We start from the raw sequence: 17,369 nt of genomic DNA on the forward strand, positions 1-17,369 counted from the left end.
TACCTAGCACAGTATGACTGTAGTCTCCTGTGGAGCCTCTGGATGCTGCTGCTTTACAAATAATCATAAGACAATTATTTTGTAGCCATAAAAGAATACATTTGAGGAAAGCTGCAGTATGAGGAACAGGCTGAGTATCAACAGACTCCCAAACCTAGAAATCTAACTGCCAGTCCTGCAAAACCTTATTCTGATGTTTAATTTTACTATTGCCAATAGCCCCATTGATTTAAATGGGTCTGAGCTAAAATTACAGGTGGTAATGTTGAGAGTGTGGGTCTTGGGCTGAAACCCAGCTCAGAGATCAGAATCACTTTAGTCATATATATAAAATTTGTGAGCATACTGCCTGCAGTTGAGCCCATGACAGGGCAGAGGTGAAGCTGTATGGGTGACTCACTGTGCATTTCCATACCAAACCATGTTTGCTTTGCTTTTACTTTTAACCTCCACTGAGTCTGGTGGGTATTTAATGCAAAACAAAGGACACACTGTGAGAAACTAAATTCTACTTTATTATGTCAAAGGATAAACAAAGATAGACACTTTTCCCTACCCTCAGCCCAGCTCAGCATGTTCCTTTTCATCCCCAGCCCAGCACATCGCTGTGCCCAAATCCCCCATGCACCAGCAACAGAGCAGCATTTACAAACTGATAGAAAAGTGCAGAGCCTCCATGAGACATGCTGGGCCCCAGTCACAAAAGCAAACACTCCGGGGGCAAGGAATCCAAGGAGCTGAGATTAGAAGGATGCAGTGTGGGGTGAGAGAAAGTTCCGGTCATCCCCACACAAGACACTGCGGTGAATGGGGTGGGGGTGACCAGCTAGGCTGTCAGGCTCCTCCTCTCCCTCTGGTCTCAGTGATGGGGATCAGCCTGGCTTCCAGGCTGCCCCAGGCCTGGTGACTTGCCAGCTTCCTTCTTGTCTCTGCCCAGCCTTGTCCTCTCAGCAATCGGGAGATGCTGCCCCCTCCCCTCATCATGTCTCTTGGGGCATCCTTTGTAGCTCTTCAGATTTCAGGAATGGCTTCACCAAACACTCACAGGGCAATTCCTGTCTCTCTCTGGCATTGGTGCAGCAAATTCACAGTTCTCAGCCTCAGCTGTCTGGCTCTCAAGAGAAAGTCTGCAGTTTCCCAGCTTCCCCTCACCTCCCACGCTCCCCCCTTCCTGATTATCTCACATCTCTGACTTAGGGATCAGGCAGGAAATCCATGCCCTGGTCAGTTTCTACTTTTCAGTGTGTGAATTTAGCACTCCTCCTCATGTTCCTGCTGAGAGATATTGATCATTTTCATCATTAAAACAACACAAAAATCTTATGACAAAGGGTAAAGGTTAAAATTAAATTAAAAAGGACTTTTTTTGTCTCAAATTCCTCAATAAAGCTGTGCTACATCCTGTCAAACTAAACTAATATCAAAGTACGTGACCAAACGGCCTTCAAGAAGAGAAAAACCAAAAGGTGGGCAACAAAACTTTCAAGTTCATAAAGTGAAATCCCGCAGAATCATAACTCCCAAATGAAGGAAAACAAATGTCTCTGTTTTTCTGACCTGGACAAACCTCCTGTACTCAGCACCTCATTATTTCATTATGTCATTTGCAAAGTTTTAGCATTGTCATAATGAAAGAAAAAAAATAAATTAAAAAAAAATAAACTAAAGCCAAAATCTGCCCATCCACAAATGTTCTGGACTTGGCTGGAAAAAGCACAGAGGCTACTTTACCAAGAGATGGAAATAGGGGAAATAAGCTGAGAAAGTTCAAACAGACCTTTGGGGTTCATTTGAATTCCCCCCCCAGGCCTGGGACACTTTCATCCCTAGCCCACAGGAGTCTGATTTAGGATTAAAGAGATCAGAGTGTGATTCCTCAGCATGGAGAGCAAAGAACATTGTGGCAAGTGCCATGCAGGCAGCTGGAGGGTAGAATGGGGAGCGGATAAACTCTCCAGGGCTCAGATAGAGGCTGCTGTAATGGGGTGGAGTGACAGTGACGGGAGGAAGAGGGAATCCCTCCAACTCCCCCCATCACCCGCAAATAGCACAGAACCCAAAACACCACATTTCCCTATCCCTGCTCCAACACTTTTAGAATATATTTAATTCTGCTCTCTAGGGGAATCAATGTACAAAAACTAAATGTTTTATGACATAACCTGGAGTGATGTGAGATTATCTGGGTATGAGACAATCTATCCCCAAAAGGGGAACTCAATGACTCTAACAATCACTCTGCTAATGGGAGGAGCATCAGAATATATCATGTTTTGGGTCAGTCTAGACTAGGAAGAGTGGGGCAGGAGCTGACAGGGGCATCAGAAGATATTTGCTAGCTAATCCCAACAACTTTTGCCACCATAGAGACAGTCTTTGAGGCTGATACTGTGGAGACAGAAGTGGGATCCAACAAAAGTCCTGTGGAAATCAGTCCCTCACAGTGGTGCTTTCTCAATGCAGAGGGGACATAGAAAAGGGGCAGAGGGGGTGAGCAGTAACAGGCAGCATCTCTTTTCCCCATACTCTCCTATCTTGTCCCATGATACCGAACATTTGATTTCCCTAGCACCCAGCACCCTCTGCTTCTGACATCCACCAAACCAAACCATTCAATCCCCTCCGCCCTCCCCCCGTGTCCTCCCAAAACCCATCCCTCCTGGTCCCTTCACATTCATCCCCCAGAACCTTAGGGGATTCAGGGAGGGGAAGAGTTGCCAGGCCCCAGGGACCAACTGCAGGTAAGTGGGGGAGCCCAACCCAGATGCTGCTGGAAAATGTGGGGTGGAGACAGGGGTCCAGAGTGAATGTGGGGCCTGGCCCCAGTATCTCAGTCCTAGTCTCCATGCAAGGGGCATCATGTCTGGGAACAGCGGGTAGAGGGTTGAACTTCATCCAGGCAGAGGGAGCTTCTGGAGGAGTTTCTCTCCCCCTTCCCCCAGCAGGAGGCAGGCCCATCAGTTCAGCAGCCAGGGCTAGAGCAGGGAGGAGGGGCTGTTCGGGGCTTCTCCTCTGCTTGGTGTTTGCTTAGACCAGACCAAGTCAGATGGTCACTGATCAGCTCAGGGTCAGCTGTTGCTGGAACCTGCTCCCAGAGATGGGCAGCTGGATACCTGAGAGCCAAATGCCATGGATGTGTGTGGCAATTAGGAAATGGAGTTTTTACTATGGCCAGCCCTAGCCAGGGCACTGGGAGAATTTCTCTCCTGTGTGGCATAGTCTGATGTCCAGTGTGGTGTTAGCTCCAACGGATGCGTTTTCCTTGCTAAGGACATCTGAGAGGCTTTTCCTCTTGTGGATCAGCTGATGATTGATGCCATGTGAGCAACAAATGAAGCGTCCCCCACATTCAAACTTTCTTCTGTGAATTATCCGATGTGGTATAACATGTCAGCTCAGACTGAATCTTTCCTGAAGTTACTTAAGTTTTTCCCACAATGCCAGCATTTATGGGTTCTCTCTCTCGTGTGAATTGTCTGATGTGAAGCAAGGTTTGGTCGTCCAATGAAACTTTTTCCACAGTCGAGGCATTTATAGATTCTGTCCCCTGCGCATTCTCCGATGTTTAGGAAGGTATGAGTTGGGACTGAAACTTTTCCCATCATCCAACCATTTATGGGGTTTCTCTCTTGTGTGGATTGTCTGATGTTTATTAAGGTTTGAGCTCTCTCTGAAACTTTTCCCACAGTACAGGCACTTATAGGGTCTCTCTCCTGTGTGGATTCTCCCATGGCTAACAAGATGTGAGCGCCGACTGAAGCTTTTCCCACAGTCCAAACATTTATAGGGTTTCTCTCCCGTGTGAGTTCTCTGATGTATAAGAAGGGCTGATGGTACACTGAATCTTTTCCCACAGTCCAAGCATTGATATGGCCCCTCTCCTGTATGGATTCTCCCATGGCTAATAAGGCCTGAGCGCCGACTGAAACTTTTCCCACACTCAAGGCACTTATAGGGTCTCTCACCTGTGTGGATTCTTCCATGACTAATAAGGCGCGAGCGCTGACTGAAGCTTTTCCCACAGTCCAAGCATTTATAGGGTTTCTCTCCTGTATGGGTTCTCTGATGTACAATAAGGGCTGATGGTGCACTGAAACTTTTCCCACACTCAAAGCATTTATAGGGTTTCTCTCCTGTGTGCAGTCTCCGATGGGTAATAAGATTTGAGCTCTGATTGAAGCTTTTCCCGCAGTCCAAACACTTAAAGGGTTTCTCTCCTGTGTGGATTCTCTGATGTATAACAAGAGCTGATGGTGCACTGAAACTTTTCCCACACTCAAGGCATTTATATGGTCTCTCTCCTGTGTGGGTTCTCCCATGGGCAATAAGGACTGAGTGCTGACTAAAGCTTTTCCCACAGTCCAAGCATTTATATGGGCTCTCTCCTGTGTGGATTCTCCTGTGGTTAATAAAGCCTGAGCGGTGATAGAAGCTTTTCCCACAGTCCAAGCACTTATAGGGTCTTTCTCCCATGTGGATTCGCCTATGTCTAATAAAGCCTGAGCGCTGACAGAAGCTTTTCCCACACTCCAAGCATTTATAGGGTCTCTCTCCTGTGTGCAGTCTCCGATGGGTAACAAGATTTGAGCGCCAATTAAAGCTTTTTCCACAGTCCAAGCATTTATAGGGTTTCTCGCCTGTGTGGGTTCTCTGATGTATAGTAAGGGCTGATGATACACTGAAACTTTTCCCACACTGAAGGCATTTATATGGTCTCTCTCCTGTGTGCAGTCTCTGATGGGTAATAAGATTTGAGCTCCGATTGAAGCTTTTATCACAGTCCAAGCATTTATAGGGTCTCTGTCCTGTGTGGATTCTCTCATGGTTAATAAGGACAGAGCGCTGACTGAAGCTTTTCCCGCAGTGCAAGCATTTATAGCGTTTCTTTACCTTGGGATTTGTCTGCTGGGCTGCGGTTTCCTTGGGATCCTTGCCTCCTCCCCCAAATTCAATGGATTCATCCACTTTCTTCCTTGGGTGGTTTCCCAGCTTCCTCTCTGACCTGTGCCAGTCACTCCAGGCTTTTCTCTGTTTCAAGCACTGGGAAAATTTCCCTTCAGCTTGTCCCATAGAAGACTCCTGCAATTCCACTTGCTTTGGACCATCCTGCTGTGGATTCTCCACCTCATTCTCACTTATTGTCTCATCGCCTGCTGCGGGAGAGAGAGAATCCAGGAGTCACTGCCTGGGCTGGTAGAAAGGACAGAAAGGGGATAGCAAAGAGGGAAAACACAACACCATCACTTTTGGGGAGACTGAGAAATTGAATTCTGCTTTCACATCTCATCCAAATATTCACAGGGAAGTGAAGTCGGGGAAAAAATCCTGACAAGTAACAGGTGGGTGGGAAGCCATGAGCAATATCTGCTATGATGATACAACACCTGCTGACCACAGCCTGACCGGGTGAAATGAGAAAGACTGAGGGTGCTCACACCACATTTTAAGGATTTTCAGCTTTTTCCTTTATTAGCCAAATACTTTTTGTGTCAGTGTCAGACTCCTCACCTGTGCGGGTGTCTCTTGGGATCTTCTTTTCCTCAGCAGCCTGGACCCACGGTTCTTCCCCTGCTTCCAGCTGGCTGAGCAGGTTGGGTTTGGGAATGGGGAGTCCTGCTTAGGGGGTTAAATCAGGCATGAGCAGAGTGCACTGAGGATTGGTGGAGTATTTGTCACAAACGACACATCTTCAGTTTAAGCTGACCCCATGATTTGGTGGCAGGCTGTGGGATCTGAACACATGGGAACATGGAGCCCCGTGTGGGAGAGGCAGATGTCCGGGGAGGGGGCAGTTGTCACACCCTCACTATGAGTTTTCAGGATCTGTGCGCTCTGGGTGACTTGCTGAAGCACACACAGCTCTGGTGTTAAACCTCTGCCTATGTCTAAACCTTCAGAGCCCAGAGCCCTCCCACAGATGGAGCTGGTCCCAGGAAGGGAGGGGAACAGAGATCCTGTGTGTGAGAGAGAATGAATGCAGATAGGATAATACACTGCTTCTCTTCCCATGTAAACTGGAGAAAAGGGAATGAATTAGCATGTCCATTTCGTTCATGACTCCCCTATCCCGTTGGAGGGGTATGGAGGTGAATTGCTCTCTCACACTGGAGCTGTAGAATATGCAACCCATTCCCCTCTAATCTAACTGACCAGGGAAGAACCTGACCAGACTCAGAAATGCAGGCCCCATGGCTTCATGTAGCTGAGAAGACACGAATCCTTACCCAGCGAGGCCACAGTCTCATAATTCTCCTGCATGACATCCCTGTAGAGGGCTCTCTGACCGGGGTCCAGCAGAGCCCCCTGCCCCTCGGTGAAATACACAGCCACATCCTCGAAGGTCACCGGCATCTGAAACAACAGGCGCTCCCCACTCAGTACCTGCTGCCCAGCCACAATCCCACTGTTCATAGGGGAAGCACAAAACTAGGACAGCTCTGGGTGGGCCAGAGGAGCAGAATCCCCCCACCTTGAGTAGCCAGGAGGCTCCAGGGAACAGAGGGAAGATGAGAGCAACTTGTCCCTCCCAGCAGCCAGAGGAGGGCAGGGTCTTCCTATTTACCACACCCCCACAGGCTGATGTGGGAAGCAGAGCTCTGTGCAGGGAACAGGGACAGGAATCCCAGCACCTTCCCTTTGCATTTCACTGTGTCCCTACCCACCCCAGAGCTTTTCTTTCTCTTCACCCCTCCTGGCTGCCTATGGCAGGTTTAGATTCAGAGGCCAGTTCTGCCAGGGGTGCAGGCTAATCTGTCTACAGCACAGTACATCCTGGTGGTGCCACCGGCCCAGTCTGCTGCCACAGTGAGCAGCGAGCACTGAGCTGGGTGCTGAGCGTGTCAGGACGTGACCACCTCAAGCCACGAGTTTCTTCTGGCAGAAGCAGAATGGAGGCCATTGAAGGCGTCACAATTGCACTGAAGTCTGATAAAGTGAGGACAAAGATTCTTCAATATGAACAACTGACCATGGGTGACTTTATGGTGCTTGGTTAAAATACAAACTGGAAATAACAAAGGTTTCTTTTCCCTTTACTGAATCCTCACTAGCTTCAATGAATAAATGAGAAAAGAAATCTGTTGGAACGGATTATATATACATATATATCTCATATATACATCTTGTTAGAAGAGAACAAAGTCAAGGCAAAATTTCATTTAACCAAAACACAGATGAAGACAGAAATGCTTGAGTCAGAAATAATGATGTCATACAATCAGTCTCACACATGTTGGAAACTGACAGCATAATGGGGACTTCTTCTGAAAGCTTGTAAAAATCTCCAAAAAAAATCATGAGATTGTCTGGGGGAAAAAAATTGAAGACCAAATTGGGTGCAGGATGTGTGTGTGTTGGGGCGGGGGGAGGCTATTTGCCTTGTACATTCTGAGCCCTGAGGGGGAAGTCCCCTGCCCACCTACCCCCAATCCTTGTTTGACCGTTTCTAGGGGAAAAGGTTCCCCACTGGCTGCTGGGTGGGGGCAGCCCCCTAACCATCTCCTACATCATGGGCTGAGGGAGCTGCCATTGCATCTCTCACCATCCTTCTGTCCTCTGGCTCCCCTTCTGCAGCCAGTCTCCACTTGCACTCATATTCCTCCTCCAGCCTCCCCACACCTCCCTTTTCTTCCCTGTATCCCCCCACTCAGAGTTTCCTTCTATCCCAGTTTTGTTCCCGTGAGCCCCAGAATTCTTCCCCTGCTCCCTGATTCCTGGGTATTCCCTCAGCCTCCCTTCAGCAGCTCCACATCCTGTCCCTGTTTACCCTCCTCTTCCCCATTCCCACTTCCCTGTTCACCCCTCAATGCCCTCTAGCTCTCAGAGGCCTCAGCCCCTCTTCACTCAGCCCTCTTCTGGCTCCTGCGCCCCTCGGCTCCCCAGGTGTCACTGTCCCACCCCAAATCCCTCACACTCCCTGCAAAGAATGGGAGCTGGCAGTCAGCTTCCCTCTGCACAATGCAGGGCATGGCAGCCAGCCCAGCTGGGAGCCGCCTGGGACATCCTCCTTCCCTGCACACAGGCTGCAATAAGAAGCATTGCTCCCTTGGAGGGGGAGGGGGGATGATGATGGTGGGCAGGTCTCACCTTCTCTTCACATGGGGTCCTCCCTGGGAGCAGGGCTCTGGTTCCCAGTAAGGGGTGTCCGGGACAGGCTGGTGTCTCTGCACTGGTAGCATCTCTCGGGCAGCACCAGGAATGTTAATTCCTTCAATAGGAAACCTCTCCTGTCTGCAGCCAGGCTCTGGGGTGCCCAGCGGCAGCAGCCGAGGCCCTGGGATCCAATATTGCCAACCCCAAACGTTCAAAAATCATGAGTCAGGCTCAACAAAAGTCATGAGATTGGCTTTAAAATCATGAGATTATGTAAAAAGAAGAGTTTTGGTTTTCTCTTTTATTTGCTGTCTGCTCTTTGATCCTTTCCGGGCACTGGGGTCAGATGGTGAAGCTTTCTCCGCAGCCCTGGGGGCTAGAAACTTACTTTTTCTTTAAGAACGAAGGCTGAAATCATCACATAGCCACTTGACATGGGCCACACTGAGCACATACAAGAGGGGCCCTCTCCAGGCACTGGGATGCACTGTGCCTTTAAAAACACAGCCCCCCTCCCCTCCCCCCCAGGAAATGAGAGCAAAGGTCCTGGGAAAGTGGGGAGGAAAAGCCTCTCTGCCCCTCCCCAATTTTGTAAGCACTGCAGCTAGCTTCCCCATCTGGGGGAACATGTATCCCCTCTGCTCCTCCCTGTCTTTGGGTTCCCCTCTGCCATGTCTAGCAGCGCCTGTGCCCCGTTTTCATCCCCAGCTCCTACCCCCAGGCCAGGCCCTGCTTTTACTCCTGAGCCCCTTCTCCTTCCTCTGCCTCCAGCTGTTGGAGCCTCCTGGGCATGCAATTTGCCCTGCCTCTGCCCAGATTCTGCCCCTCCCATTTCCCCTTTAACCCCCAGGAACAGCCGGGAGGGAGGGGAGCTCCTTGTCTGCCAAGGGGGCGGGGGGCAGAGTGGGGCAGGGACAGGCGGTGTCAGCAGATCTCACTGAGCACCCTGAGTCCTCCGTTCACACCAACAGAGTCAGGGACGGAGGCGGATGGGAACGTGACCTCGGCTCCCACGGTCTCCCCCCACCCACACACACGAGTCGCTGTCCTAAGCCTCGCCACGGCGGGGCTGGACGATCATCACCCGCCCTGCAAACAATGGGAGCTGGCGGCAGCTTCTCTGGGCACGGGGGGACTCGCAGCCAGCTCCGCTGGGAGCAGCCTGGGGGGACGCAAACCCTCCCCCTGCAGCCAGGGTGTAGCCGGGAGACAGACACCGATGGGGGCGGGGAGGATGGGACGGTCTCTCTCACCTTCCCTCCACACGGTGCCCCGCTGGGAGGGAGCAGGGGCCGGGTCCCGGCGAGGGGGTCCTGCGGTCTCCGCACTGGGGGAGGCTCCTGGGGGGGCAGCGGGACCGTTACCCCCCGATATTCACCGCCCCCGGCTGAAGCCGGGATCCGGGCACCCCCCAGCGGCAGAGATCTTGCAAGGAACGTGGGCTCGCCACGGCGCCCCCAGAGTGAGTCACTCCCTGCGCAGCGCAGCGCCGCCCGGCAGCGAAAGCGATTCACTTCCTCCCTGCTGGTGGGACCCCAGCAGCGATCGCTCGCGTCCCGCCCCACCAGAGCCACATCCCAGCGGCTCCTGGGTCCTAGCGATCAAGGCTTTCATTGCAGCCTCCCTGCTCCAGACCTGCCTCCTGGGGGCCCCTTGTCCCCTAGACACAGGCCGCTTCTCGCATGGAGGGGGCATCGTGCAGAGAAGCCCCGTGTCACTGGGCGGAAAGAAGAGGTTCAGATCCGGGGAGGGGGGAAGAAAGGGCGGTTCTGTGGAGACTGGGCCTTGTTCCAGAGCATCCCTAATATCATCAAGGACAAGAGGATGATGAGCCTTGGCCCTAGAGGCTGCCCATGGGCCATGCCCCAGAGCCTGGAGCAGCTGGGGACACGTTCCTGGGTGACACCCCACCCCTCCCTAGACAAAGGAATGTAATTTCCCCCCTGGGAGTTAGGGCCATAGGACTTTAAAACACCATGAGAATGTAATTTACATCTCACTTCAACAGATTTATACCCTCCAATCTTATGGCTTTCTCTCCAATAATCAAATAGTGCTGCCCCCTTTTATTCACTGACTGAATTCTATTACACCCCCTCCAATGTTGATTGCTTTCTACTCTGTTGATGGATTACTAATATAATCTCTGCACAAAGATTGCTTGTTTCTCCTTTAAATACCCACTTGATATGAATCCTTTCAGATTTTGCTTTGTTCCTGTCTGTTTAGCCAATTTGTGTAAATCTTCTCAGATGTTTCTTCATTTTCTCTTAATTGCCAAATGCTGATATAAACTCTCTCTAATTACTGAATAAAGTAAGATTCCCTTAGTTTGGGAGGAGAACTACACCACTGCCATGAGTAATCACCACAGGTGGGTGTAGACCGTGAAATTTCAGCTAATATGGGCCTACTTATAAAATTAAACTACCAAATTAATAAGTGCATATTGCAGAATATGTGAAATGGTGGCTGGAGTCCCTTTTGAAAAGGGGTGATTGTTTCTCATTGCAACACACCTATGCTGTCTTTCTATTCTCAAAGTATGTCTGGTATTTCATTAAGATAACTGTTTATTAATTGCCTCTCTTGTCTGGACCATTTTCCCTAATGAATTTATCCTCTGGGAGTAACTCATGTATGCAGTAAACAGAAATGTGTTAAATGCAGGGTGTGCTAGACCTCCATGGCTCCAGACCTCTCAAAATACCTTAGGATCAAAGCTAATGGCTGGATGCCACCCCAGGTATTGCTCAATTTAATCACAACAACCCCAATACCCCTTTGTTTGAAGGGTGGAACACTGAAACTAAACAACAAATCTAGGTGGCTAGCACCTTTTAACTAATTAAAGCACATGGGTCTCTCCCTCTTGCATTGTTTTCTGGAATTCCTGTGTTTACTCATGTAAATTACCAAAATGCTTTGAAAAACATTGGATTTAAGAATATAAAAGAGAAGCAATGGAAATAGCAAGCAGGCAAGCTTCAAGAGAAGAAGAATCACTCTTGACAAGAAACTGAGAAGAACTACCATCTTGCCCAGCTACTTTCTGAGACCACGGATCCAGGCTCTCGGGGGAAGCTGCTAAGAAACCATCACCGCCTCTTGCCTGCATTGGTGAGGATAATTGCTTTTGCAGCTAAAATATACTGGACTTTTGGTTTGGGGGCTCATTTTATATGTTTATAAGTATAGTAATTAAAGCCTTTCTGTCATTATCGAACGAGAGTTGTGTCAATTTCTGAGCACACTAATAACAGATCCCAGTCTGTGAGTTAACAAATTGGAGGCACCACTGGGAGAGTGTGCGAATTGATGAAAGAAACGCTTGGGAAAAAGTTGTTGCTGTTTGTTGTTGTGAGCCAGTATCTGAGCAGGCGTGGGGTAGCTCCCCGCACTCAGATACAGTTCGAGTATTTAGACCTGAGGGGAAAGGTTCACAACCTACACTCAGGGGCCCTACCTAGCCTCCGCAGGGGGTGAAGGATAGGTGTAGCCCGTGAAGGTTACTAAAGAGGCTGATAAATTTGCTTAACAATGTCAGCACAGGTCGATTCATTCATGGGAACTGTGATGAAACAATTTGTACAGAAAGAAAATTTGGATAAAGGTCCTTGGGGGACTGACCAATTCGCTGGCCCCATGGCATGGAGACATCTGTGTTTGCAATGGGAAGTCCTTGCCATGGCAATTAAGCCAAAATTTGGCAAAAAGGACAAGAAAAAGGCTTTGATACAGGGAATGTTCCAAGTGTGTCAGGCATTGCATAAAGAAGTTGTTCGGTTGCAGACTGAGGTTGAAAACCATGAACTAGAGGTTGTGGTTGTGAAAAAAGAGGCAGAAAATTGGAAAACTAATGCTCAAATGCTTACTGCCCAGAACCTTGGATTGATTAACACTGCTAAAGAGGAGGGAGAAAAACGAAAGGAGGTAGAAAGACAGGCTGAGGGAATGAAAGTGGAGATAGATTATTGGAAATCTAAAACAGAGGAAGCAGAAGGGGGAATTAGGCAAGTGCTAGAGCAAAACCGTCAGGCACAGCATCAGGGTTCTGATCATTCCAAGTGCAATCAACAGATTTCTGCCCTTAAGGAGGAATTAAAAGCCTCTAGAGGTATCATTTCAGCAGTCCATCCTGAAATAATTTGCGGCTCTTTTAACAAGGATGCAGAACTATACCCACCCCCGTACAGTCCAGATCCTCCAGCCACTATGTGTCTGATAAACACAGATCACAATTCCCCGCCACTGCCAATGTGCCCTGCGTTAATATCCAATAATGTACCTATGGCACCTGTCACTGCCCATACCACACAAATTCTAAATGCCCAAAATGAAATTACTGGCACCCATACACGGGTAGAGAATACCCCAATGACACCTGCACAAGCAGCTGTACTTGCTAAAACTCTCGGACCCTTAAATAGCTCCACTGTTTTGGACTGGATTACAGCAGTCCATAATATGCCCACTTTTCATTACCAGTTCGACCTGCCAGCTTTATTTAGGGAAACCATGCACCCTTCTAACTATGCTGGACTCCCTAATGACCTTAAACTCGGAGCCATCACCACTCACATGGACGCTTTAAAGCGACTCATCCAGTATCTCCGCCCAGGAGATAATATGTTGGACTTATTTTACTCCGAAAAACAAAATCTTGGAGAGCCTCCAGAGTTTTTCATTGAAAAGAAAAAACTTTTAGGTCGCCTGTCAGGAATTATTCCTACCCCAGCTCAGGGACAACAGTTTAACTACGATACCACTGATTTTAAAACAGCAGTGTTGCAGGCTTTAAATCATGAAATGCGGCTAGTGGCAGTTAACTTTCCAGCCCAAATCACCCTAGCCGAAATAAAGACACGACTTTGTGATGCGTATAATGCAACCTCTGCAATGGCTCTTAGTCGAAAGCCTAAAGGGAAGGTTGCTGCCCATCGCGGTGGCCGTGGGCGAGGATATCCCCACACAGCTGACCGAGACGGATCAAGAATTGACACTCTTGACTCTGTCAGAACAGAGGTATGGCGACAATATGAATCCCGAGACACCATCCATGGGTTACCCACGCATGAACTCCTCCGCCGCCTGGCTGGACACCAAGAGCGAGAGCGCAGCCTACAGGGCAGTGCTGATAGTACCCCACCAAATGCCCCTACTCATACTGAGTATTAGGCCAGCCCGGTTTCTCTGGTCTGTCTCTCAAATATCCTTGCACCCATAACATACGATCAGTGGGGACGGCCTGAGGTGCAGGTCTTTTGGAAAGACCCAAGCTCTCTAGGGAAACTGAGGCAGCAACAGATGTTATTGGATTCGGGTGCATCTCTCTCCATTTTAAGCTATGAGGGACTCCAAACTTCCCGACTTCAAAGCCCCCGAGTCATAACTCTCGAGGGATTTAATGGCCAGGCAACCGCTGCTCACATTTCCCACCCTCTGCAATTTTGGGTCGGAGAGCCGACCCCTACGGCTGTAAACAGAGCCGAGTTTGCCCTAACCCCATTAGGAGGAACAGGGATCCTAGGGACAAATATATTAAGAGACCTTTGTGCCATTGTAGACTTCTCCAATTCAACCTTATATGTACAGCCTGGATACAGCATTAAAGAACAAGAGCCAGAAACTGTTTTTATCCATGCAGTACATCACTGCTCAGCCCTTAAAGCTCCTGAAATTTTAAAACAACCTGAATGGCCGCATGATGTCCATAATATGGCCAACACTGTCCAAGGGGTCTGGGCTCAATCAAAATTAGCTTGTGGGAAAAGTAATGCCCTAGAAAAAGTAACAGGATTTGACCCCCCACCTCAGCGGCAGCTGAGCCGAGCATAGAAGAGACTGTCAAAAGTTTGCTTAAGCAAGGAATTCTAGTAGAAAAAGCCAGCTCTAATAACAGCCCTATCTGGCCAGTTCAAAAGGCAGATGGGAAAACCTGGCGCTTGACTGTTGATTTCCGAGCTCTTAATAAATCCACCCCTAATCGAGCACCGGTAGTAGCCAAATACCCAGAGGTTATGGCTTCCATAGCTGGTGGTGCAAAATGGTTTTCTGTTTTAGACTTATCCAATGCATTTTTTGCAATTCCCTTAGACCCTGACTCCTGGTATAAATTTGCCTTCACCTTCAAAGGAAGACAATTTAATTTTACCTGGGTTCCACAGGGTTTTAAAAATTCTCCTGCCATCTGCCATGCCCATGTCATCAAAATGTGGGACCACCTTCCTCCTGAGGATCAGCCTCACGTTATTTCCCATATTGATGACATACTAGTCACAGCATACTCACGTTCTGAGTGTTTAAACAGAACTCAGAAGGTGTTGCAAATTATTCATGACACTGGTTTCAAAGTAAACCCTGAAAAGGCACAGTTAGTTCTCCAGCAGGTCCAGTATCTTGGGGTTTGTTTAGGTCAGGATGGTAGGAGCCCAGACCGTCAACGCATTGAGCTAATTAATAAACTCCCAACTCCGACTGATGTCACCACCCTCCGTTCATTTCTGGGACTCACAGGTTTTTCCCGAGACTTCATTGAAAACTATGCAGAATTGGCCTCTCCCCTATATTATTTGCTTAAAAACAGGGAGGAATGGAAGTGGAGTCCAGAGCAGCAGTCGGCCTTTAATGCACTACGACAAGCCTTAACTCAGGCCCCAGCGCTGGCATATCGACGGCCAGTTACCTTTCGAGCTGCGACTTGCTGTCACTGACCACAGCTTAGGTGCAGTACTCCTGCAAGATCACGGCACAAAACCCCGACCAGTTGCTTATGCCTCCCGAGTGCTGACAAATACAGAAAAATCTTACACCCTTTGTGAAAAGGAAGTGCTCGCTCTAGTATGGCCACTACAGCATTGGGAGTATCTCATAGGATCCAGCCCAATAGTGCTGCGTACCAGTCATACACCCATCAAATTTGTTCTGTCTGGAAAGGTTAATGAGGGTCGCATTTCCAATCCATGCTTAGCACACTGGATGCTAACGCTGGTAAATAAAAACATTACTGCTGAAAAAATCCCTCACCCTTGCCTTGTTCCTTTTGCCCTTACGGCACAACCTATAGAAAGAGGGGATAATGAGGGGGACAAGAGCGATAAAACTGCAGGCAACCACGAATGCCCTATGCCCTTGATAACAGTGGAGAAATTGACTCCCTTTGTCAATTGCATGTATCGGCCAGACCAGGTGCCAGAGCATTTCTGGGTTTGGTTCGTAGATGGATCTTGCTTTTATGATAAGGGCCAGGCATACACAGGATTTGGAGTCATAAACCCTAAAACAAATCAAAAGATACAGGGCAAATGTGAACCCCACTCAGCTCAGGCTGCAGAAGTAGTGGCTGTGGCAGCTGCATTAGAGCACACTGAACAATCACAGAATGCGGTTATATTTTCAGACTCAGATTGGGTTATAAAGGCATTGCTAGACTGGATCCCTTTATGGGAGACACGAGGCTGGAAAACTTCAGATGGTAAACCAGTTGTGCACACAAGGAAATTACATTATGTTTGGAAGCTGGCAGAGCAGAGAACCGGGCGTACAGAGCTTGGAAAGGTAAAAGGGCACCAGAAAGACCAAAGTTTCAGTGCCCGATATAATGCACAAGCAGACGAATTGGCAAAGGTGGGAGCCAAGACGGGCTCAATATGGACTGTCCCAAGCGATTGTCCACCTGTGGCTGCTATTCGCAACCAGAATGTAAAGGCTCCTGACTTAAAAACATTGCAGGACGCTGATGCCCAAATTAAAAAATTGGCAAAGCAGGGCAAGCACAGAAATTGGGAAATTTGGAGGGATACTACGGGCCTGGTATTAGCTAAAAAGGAAAAAGAGAATAATGCCGTGTGGGTAGTTCCTCAGGGAGTATGGAAAGAAATGATTGAACTAGCTCATCGGGATGGGCACTTCGGGGTCAAAAAGATGCTTGAACGATTAGAGGCAGCAGGATGGTGGCCCAGCATAAGAGAAGATGTGGAGCATTTTATCTATAACTGTTTACCATGCGTTGCAAACAACCCAGACACACAGTTGACAAAAGGGCCCCTAGGACACCAGCCTATTAAAGGACCTTGGCATAGATTGCAAATTGATCACATAGAACTGCCCCGCAGTAAAAAAGGATTCAAATACTGCCTTGTGATTGTGGATGCTTTCACTAAATGGGTTGAGGCAATCCCCACTCGGAAAAATGATGCCATGACTACTGTCAAGGTATTAATAAATGAAATATTTTCCCGATTCGGCTTACTTGATGAAATTGACTCTGACCAGGGTTCCCACTTTACTGGTAAATGTGTTCAAATTCTATGTGAAACCCTGAAGATCAAGCAGCGATTTCATATCGCACACCACCCACAGTCCTCAGGACAGGTAGAAAGAACTAACCGGACACTAAAATTAGCACTGAAAAAGGTGTCCGAGCAGGAAGGAAAAGACTGGGATGAAAAACTCCCTCTCATATTAATGGCTGTGCGAGGCTCTGTAGCTGCTCATGGTTTCTCCGTGCATGAAGCCTTCACCGGTCGAAAAATGAAAATGCCTGAACAGTGGTGGTTGGGAGACACGATCCCAGACTCGCTGCAGCCACACGTCTTAAATGACACGTGGATCAGGGATCTGTTACAAACAATTTCTGCAACTCACAAGCAGATTGCAGTGGCTTTAAAGCAGAATCAACAAAAAATGGACACGCAATTAGGCCCACTACTGAGACCTAAAGAGTGGAGTGTTGGGGATAGAGTCATGTACCGCTCCCATCTGGAAAGGTCCAGTGTACATCATCAACAAAGCTAGCCCCACTGTATACCAAGTGGAAATACGAACTGCAAAAAAGAAAATTCAGAAGTGGTTCCACTCCTCACAGCTAAAGGAATGGAAAGGCAGTTAAAATTGTTTTCTTTATTTTGTTTACTAATCGGGTCTGTTAGGCCCCGTGCTGTATGTTGTGTTTTTCAGGTGCTGCCAAGATGTTGTGTTTCATTATTATCGTGTTGCTGGTGACACATATATCCACCATACAGGGGACTATCCAGAAGGGACAATGCAGAGGAGTAGTTTTTAGCCAGGGTCTACCCTTCAATTACCAAGAATGTCAGTGCTGTGCTGTACTTCCACCACCCAAATATAAAGTCTTGCCATCCTTGAATATAAGCCACAGCAAGTCTTGATAGCTAGCCCACTAGTGCCCCTGGGTATTACCATTAATCAAACTGTCCTCATGCCTATTGTATCTTCCCAATGGGCAGTTAAAGTACAAGATTGCTGGAAAAAAAAAT

General features: G+C 48.4%; 1 protein-coding gene across 1 annotated transcript; it reads right to left on the reverse strand.

Moving 5' to 3' along the window:
* Positions 1-494: 494 nt before the first annotated feature.
* Positions 495-10,204, reverse strand: LOC137160160 (zinc finger protein 665-like). Its single transcript, XM_067558607.1, is given in 5 exon segments — positions 495-3,552; positions 3,554-5,153; positions 5,509-5,613; positions 6,225-6,351; positions 9,345-10,204. Coding segments are annotated over 4 exon segments (1,989 nt in total). The 5' UTR covers positions 9,345-10,204; the 3' UTR covers positions 495-3,395.
* Positions 10,205-17,369: the final 7,165 nt, after the last annotated feature.

This window comes from Emydura macquarii, unplaced genomic scaffold (genome assembly GCF_026122565.2).
Source record: "Emydura macquarii macquarii isolate MOO-44397 ecotype Brisbane River unplaced genomic scaffold, CSIRO-AGI_Emac_v2 contig_2156, whole genome shotgun sequence".
Taxonomy (NCBI): domain Eukaryota; kingdom Metazoa; phylum Chordata; order Testudines; family Chelidae; genus Emydura; species Emydura macquarii.